This window comes from Rosa rugosa, chromosome 1 (assembly GCF_958449725.1).
Source record: "Rosa rugosa chromosome 1, drRosRugo1.1, whole genome shotgun sequence".
NCBI lineage: Eukaryota > Viridiplantae > Streptophyta > Magnoliopsida > Rosales > Rosaceae > Rosa > Rosa rugosa.
In genome coordinates, this window is record NC_084820.1 from 49,299,482 (window position 1) to 49,306,731 (window position 7,250).

The following is a 7,250-nucleotide window of genomic DNA, read 5'->3' on the forward strand; positions in this document are numbered from 1 at the left end:
ACAAAATGCCACAACCACACTTTTGCTATAAACACTACTCCAACCCGCCGCTGCAGAAAAGCTGCAGCTATTGAAGATGTTTCCGGCTCTATAACGGATCTAAGACCGGTCGTCCTCACCTGGCAACCAGCAACCAGAAAAACAAATCTCCAGAAAACACTACCAATTCAATCTATATTTCTCACCAACCAATCACATAATACACTATCAATTCAAAAACACCATAACACCCAACGTAGAGAGAGAGAGAGACCCCAAAGCTCAGATCTTTTCTAAAGCTCAGATCAAACCCATGGACCATGAGAGAAACACACACAGAGAGAGAGAGCCCAAAAATCCAAGATGGGTTCTTTTATGAAGTCACCAACCTACTGTTCGGAAAGATCAAGGCTTTGGAGCCTGAAAATGCCATCAAAATCATAGGATATCTTTTGATACAAGATCTTGGTGAGAACGATTTGATGCAATTAGCTAGCTTATGGCCCAGAACCCTTTCACACTATCTGATTCTCAAGGCCAAAATCCAAATGGGACTTTCCTCCAACACTTCCTCTTTTGTATCTTCCACCCCCTCTTCTCCTTCCCCTCTAAACCCCATAGCCGGACCCACCAGCGCCAGCAATCCATTTTCACAGTCCTCCCTTAGATCCCAAACGGTGCTTTTGACTTCGGCAAAAACCCATCTTCTCCTTCCTCCAATTCCTGGCCGCTTTCTGCCTTCCCCAACAACTCCATTAGTCCCAAGTCTAGTCCTTTGCTTTCATACAACAATATCCGGGCCGACGCCGAAGTCGGATCTGTTCCACTTCCCTTGCATTCCAAACACGCCGACAAGGACGGTGATGTTTGGTTCGATTCTTGCGGTGGAACAACCCCAAGAAATCTTCTTCTTTTTTTTTTTTTTTAATTCAAGGTGGATCTACGGTCATGATCGCACCACCTATTTTTTTATATCCTTTTTATTAAAAAAGATTGACTTTTTAAAGGTGGATAGTTAAAAAAATAAGGTGAATAGTCAAGAGATAATTTTACCCTTGAAAATATGTCAGGTGGCATGCCAACTAACGGTGTTATTAACGGCGTGTATTAAAATGTAGTCGGGTTTTATAGTCCAGGTACTAAAGTGTAGTTAGTGTAAAGTGAGGCACGTTAATTCACAGTGACCTTTAGTTCAGGTACTGTTCGAAAAATTCTCCCAATTTGATAAGAGGTGTAAAAAGTATAGAGGTCAAGTGAGTAAATTTGGAGGTTCCAATAGAAAAACTCAAAGCAAAAATTGGAGCAACGTAGTTAGGGTTTGGAAAAAACAGAGGCGGCTTCTTTGCTTATCCGGCTGCGCCCTCCCGTCGACAATGGCTACCAGCCTCATCAGCGAGCGAAGGGTGTGGCCGAATGGGCGTGTTTTCGCTTGGTGGCGGGAGGTGATCAAGATTGGGGGCTGCGACAGGAGGTGTTTTCTTTTTCTCAGATGAAGACAATCACGGATCGGTGTTCTGTTGCAGAAAGCTTGGGGAATCGAGGAGTGGTCATCTCAGCAAGATTGGAAGGCGTATTGACTTTGGGTCGGTGTTGGGACGGTGCTGGGTTGGAGAGTTTTGCCATCAGGGTTTATAGTGGAAGGAGATTTCAGAGATGGAAGTTCTCTCCAGGTTGGTTTTGTCCTTGGCTTAGATGTCAGATAATTGGGGTCGAGTTTACCAACCTCAATCCCAACTTTGCTGTGGCTGATTCTGTGAAGCTTGAGTCGATTTTGTGGAGAAGGAAAGTTGATTGTGGCAGTTTATTTCTTTGTTTTTTTAGGCTTTTATTCTTTAGTTCGTGGTTAGGATTAATAAGTCCCTCCTCCCTTGAGCGAGGGTTTGGGTGTTTTAGTGGAGTGTCGATGCCATTGGTTTGGTGTCTTGTTCGTATTGTTGTGCCATCTCTATGGCGTTATCCCCGAGGACTATGTGTTCTATTGTCGATGCTTTCTGGTTGTCAACGTGATGGTGAATCGTCCTTGCACGTGGTCTGGTTATTTTGGAAAACGCGGTGTTGAAGAGGATGAAGCGGTTCGTCTTAATGTTGGTGGTGGAGTTGTATCGTTACACTCGGGAGTGGTCACTATCTATTGTAGCCCGGAGGTATGGGCGTAAAATTTGGTTAAGGGTTGGGCCCTTTTGGCTCATGGATGTCATTTGTATTGACGAACCCGTAACTATTGATCAGGTTAGGAATGTGTGTCATGGGTTTGATACCACAACCGGTCATTCCAATGTTTTGTAATCGTGTTGGTTATTAATGAATTTTGTCTATTTCTCAAAAAAAAAAAAAAAAAAAAAACTCAAAACTTTTCTACTACCTTTAAGGCTTTAACATAGTGAGTGGGTTTTGTTAGTTATTGTTTAATACGACTCGTCGTAGGAAAGAGCAGACTAAACAAGACTAGTCTCAAACAAAGCAAAACGAAGAGATCAGAAAATGGAAGACGAGAAGCTGCAGAAGTCCAAGAAATGGCTTCACGATCTGTCGACAGGTGCCAAAGGTATCAACGAGCTAGAGGCCTTAACTCATGTTGGCCTGCAGGTCATGAATGCCCGCAAGGGCTTCTTCCGCTGCAACTTCATCGTTCCAGACCATCTCTCTGTAAATCTTCACTAAATTAAACTACGTACCTTTATTCAGATTTCACCATTTTCTCTTCTTCAATGTATTGTTGATGAATCTATATGATTGCATAGGACCAGGATGGAAACTGGCATGTCGGAGCTATCGCAACTGTGATCGACGATGTTGGGGCCGCCACCGTATACTCAACTGTTGGTGATGTCAAATCCGTTGACTTCACCATTTCATATTACTCCAGGGTCAAGACTAGAGTTCAGTCTCTCTCTCTATCTTAACTTTTTTAGTCAGACCCATATCACCAAAGTCTTTGAAACCTTTGTGCTTGAGATTGATATTTGAATCTCTGATGCAGGAAGAGGTTGAGTTGGAGGCTGAGATTGTAGGGGACATGGGGAAGCTCATATGTGTGGTGGTAAAGGTGACAAGGAAAGAGAATGGAGAAAGGGTTGCTTTGGGTAAGCAATGGATGGCCTCATTTTCAATGAGGACCAATCAATCTCAAGTCACTAGTAGGCTTTGAGGTACGTAAATGTATTACTTTGATAATCTAGACCTAATTTACTAGACTACAATTATGTTTTCATCTTTCAAAGTCTGAATCATGTATGTGATGAGAATTTCTTTTTGTTTGGTTTGTTTGGTCGGACATAGTGAGGAAGTTTAATCGAGTACTAATCTAACTTGTGAGAGGAATTGTTTAGAAAAGAAAATTGGAGCCCTTGAAGGCCTCAGTACGAAATTCCCAAATCCAAAAGAACGTCACCTTCTAACATTTTAACTGCGTATGTCTGTGATTTTTTATCAAAATGCTGCGGTACAGTTGACATACCTATGATATACAATCACTTTTCCTAGGGGCCGGGTCAATGTTGTTTGGCCTCTTAAATGCCGCCTTCTACCAACCTGTTACTTGGCAGCCAAAAAGTTCCCAGCAACCATTCCTGGCAGGAACAACATACCAGTCTAGTTCAATTTCAACACCATAATCTTGATCTTCTTCAGAATCCTTCATACAAAATCACTTGGAATGTATCAAATTCTTGCCCTTGGGGGATAGGCCTCCTGAGCTGGTTATGCAATACATCACAGTATGCAAGGAAATTGTTGAGCCGGTAGGTTAGCTCAAGCGGAAGGTGGGAAAATGCGTACAATTAGAATATGTCGGAGGTTTGACCACCTTCAATGTAACCAAAAAGAAATAACTCCATAGAAGAGCTCTGTTTATATATAGTAGTGAAGGTACATACTACACAAGGTTCCTTTTTTAATTACATTCTAGACATCATTCTTGATGGAAGAGCTGTATCCATCTAGATCATCATAATACTTGGACCAAAGCATGACACCTCCATATTTCGCCGAATTCTTGATAGCCGGAAGGACTTGTGAGTTGAGATCAGCTGGAGGAATAAATCCACTGCCAGCAGCTTGAGGTGCAGCAGGAAGTCCTAAGAAAATCTTATGTGCAGGAATGGCAGAAGTCCATTGCTTCCAAGCATCTTCGAGATTTGAAACATCACCAGAAGTGTACTGGCAAGGAGGGTTGTTGTAGAATTGTACCCAAACAAAATCGAAGAGGCCTGTGTTTAGTGCATTTCCAACATAAGCATCAGGAAAGGGACACTGTGGAGCAGCAGTCAAGTAAACTTTCTTGCCCTTCTTGCTGTAACCAGAAAGGTACCTAGCGAGGTCATCCCAATGTTGATCAGTTCCTCCTTCAATATCAAAGTCAACTCCATCCAAAACAGCATCTCCCAACGGCCTGGATGACGACTGTCCTCCCAAGAAGTTGTTCCACAAGTACATAGCAACTTGTTGGGCATCATCGGATGAAGCTAGAGAATAGCTCCCAGCACCTCCTCCTATGGAGAGTATGACCTTGATGCCTTCGGCTTGGCATGACTTGATATCTGGGCTCAACTTGGTGCATTCGTTGGTGGATGGATCACAGTGACCAGCAAGGTTTATGGTAGGGGTCTGGCCATTACCAAATGACGAAAGGAAAGCTATGTTCACAAATTGGTAATTCCCTGAAGAACATGTTTGTGCTAATGTGCCTTCATTTCCATTTTGGCCCCAATAAATAGCAATTCCACCTGCATTTGACCCAACAGCCAGAAGCAGTGTCACTAAAGATAGCAATAATGCTACTGAAAATATAGACTTGAATGCCATATAAGCAAGCTTTTGTTAAGCTTTCGATACTATATGCTCAGCGATGGATGATGTGAATTATGAAAGAACTGGAACTCTTTTATAGAGGAAAGCCATAGTTTTTTGTGCTAATGTTCATGAGATGAACCGTGGCATTACGGTCACGTAGGCCTTTCTTTGTTTTTTCTGTTTGCCTTCGAACTTATACACTTGAATCGTAATGGAATACACTGTCTGTATGTAGTTGTCCATTAGTACTGAAAACCCTTTGCAACCAAGGAAGGCAGTAACTTAAATGATGTTTCTGCGTGGGAATGGGATTAGGCTACAATTCTAAACAATCAATAAATCATATTGATTGCTGTCAATAAATCATATTGACCACTGATTTGATCGTTCATGATGCTGCTCCATCTGTTCTCAATCCACCCATGGTGATATAAATGCGAGTAATCTTCCTTTACACGTTTTTTTTTTTTTTATAACGATTGTCGATCGTCTTATTATTATTATTTTTTGCTTCCTAGGTCCAGAAACTAATCCGTGCCGGGAGATCATATTAGAACGCTTCCTCCCCCTGGCCACCAAGAATAGATTGATATTTAACTCCAATCAGCATCGGCGGGATTCGAACCCGGGTTGGGGGTTCCACACCCGGAAGTTCTTATCAACTCGACCACCTGTGGTTGTTATCGATCGACTTATGTTAAAAAAGAGAATCTAGTTAATTTAATAAAATAAACACGTGATATGAAAAATATCTCAATAATGGATATAATCATTAATAGATATTCAAAAATTTATCGGAATTCTCGCTAGAATTTGGTATAAATGAATTACAATTACACGCTTGGTCAAAGTTTTGAAATTGTATCCATCTAAATTTATAAAAATTCTAAATGTTTAATATGAAATATATTTCAATAGTTGATACGATTATTAATTACATTATCAAAATCTTCCTTTTCACGAGATTTTTTTTTTTAAAACAATTGTCATCGTCTACGCTCTCATAAAAAGAATCTAGCTAATTTGGTAAAATATATATGTGATATGAAAAATATCTCACTAATAGATTATGATCATTAATAGACATTCAACAATTTTATCGGAATTCTCGCTAGAATTTAGTATAAATGAATTACAATCACACACTTGGTAAGAGTTTTGCTGTTTTGAAATCGTATCCAGCTATTTCAGTAAAAATTATAAATGTTTAATATGAAGAATATCTCAATGGTTGATACGGTTATTAATTACATTATCACAATCTTACGAGAATTAGTGCTAAAAATAACTATATAAATGACTTAGAGTCTAAACTCAAGCATTAGAAACAAATTGATCAAGTTATAACAATGAGCCATTCAGAAGGTAGAGAGATTGGAGACAACGGTCACTAAATCCTATGGGTGTTGTGAAGTTTGTACCGAGCCTTGTCTTCATTTCAAACTACTGGGACACATATAATTGAAAATGGAGACATCAATACTCAATCGAATCAATGATTTACCAGATTATGGTATAAATAATACATTTCTTCATTTCTTTTTTCTTCTATTGTTACAAAACTTTAATATCTATAATTCTTGAATCCTTCATGAGTTATGGTATGTGTAACAAAAATTGACCCATGTCAATTGTTGTTTCAATTTTGTAGGCACCATTTCAAGGCGTAAGAGAAAGCTTGTAGGATGCCTATATTGCATCACGCTAGGGAGATGGAACCCGAATAGATAACAGATCTCCGAGTTACAAATTGCTACTTTCGAGGATGCGGTGTGCCAATTTATTGCAAATATGACAACGAGGTACATTATTGTCTACAACTCCATCGTGGACCATGTCTTTAAAGTGCCACCACAAGCGGGAAAAGATCCAAACCCTCTAGTTATGTCTCGACCCATAGAAAAAAAAATGTGGAAAAAAATATCTTCATTTGGATCAGCGATTTACCAAATTTTAGTATTGTTACTTCTCAATAAAACTTAATAGTATATTTCAAGTTAGCCGATGTAATTCTGCTCTAGCACTATGCATGTAGAGATGAAGCACACAAATTGGGAAATGATTGTCTGGATTTTAGTTTAATTATACATCATCTGTACGTCTATATATATTGACTGACTTCAATTAGATACCATTTATGTCTTCTCAACGAATTAATGTATGATACTAGTGAATGACTTGGTATAAGGCTGTGTTTGTTACCATGGATTAGATTGGATTTCTCGGATTAGATTGGATTAGAAATCCAATCCTGATCAGACTTGACTAGATTGGATTGGAGATGTCTTGCATATTTCCAATACCACGTTTGGTAGGCATATATTTATAGCTGATTGGATAAGCCAAAACAGCCATGTTAGTCTGGAAGGAGCTCTCCAACCATTTCATCTCACTCGATCAGAAGCTCCTTCAGAAATCGGAGGCCATCAAGCGCAAAATCCAAACCCTAGAGCATAAGATCAAGGAGAGCCTCGACGAGC

General features: G+C 39.8%; 2 protein-coding genes across 4 annotated transcripts; one reads left to right on the forward strand and one right to left on the reverse strand.

The window, feature by feature from the left end:
• Nucleotides 1-2,407: 2,407 nt before the first annotated feature.
• LOC133725249 (uncharacterized) lies at nucleotides 2,408-6,818 on the forward strand. 3 transcript variants are annotated; one of them, XM_062152421.1, is made up of 4 exons: nucleotides 2,408-2,625; nucleotides 2,721-2,858; nucleotides 2,960-3,128; nucleotides 6,422-6,818. In XM_062152421.1, the coding sequence occupies exons 1-3, from the start codon at nucleotides 2,461-2,463 to the stop codon at nucleotides 3,125-3,127; spliced, it is 471 nt and encodes a 156-aa protein (XP_062008405.1). In that variant the 5' UTR covers nucleotides 2,408-2,460; the 3' UTR covers nucleotide 3,128; nucleotides 6,422-6,818. The 3 variants fall into 3 exon arrangements, with proteins under 3 accessions (XP_062008405.1, XP_062008406.1, XP_062008407.1); XM_062152422.1 differs by lacking the exon at nucleotides 6,422-6,818 and adding an exon at nucleotides 5,289-5,570; XM_062152423.1 differs by lacking the exon at nucleotides 6,422-6,818 and adding an exon at nucleotides 3,463-3,651.
• LOC133725248 (hevamine-A-like) lies at nucleotides 3,793-5,166 on the reverse strand. The gene has a single exon (XM_062152420.1). The coding sequence runs from the start codon at nucleotides 4,780-4,782 to the stop codon at nucleotides 3,883-3,885; it is 900 nt and encodes a 299-aa protein (XP_062008404.1). The 5' UTR covers nucleotides 4,783-5,166; the 3' UTR covers nucleotides 3,793-3,882.
• Nucleotides 6,819-7,250: the final 432 nt, after the last annotated feature.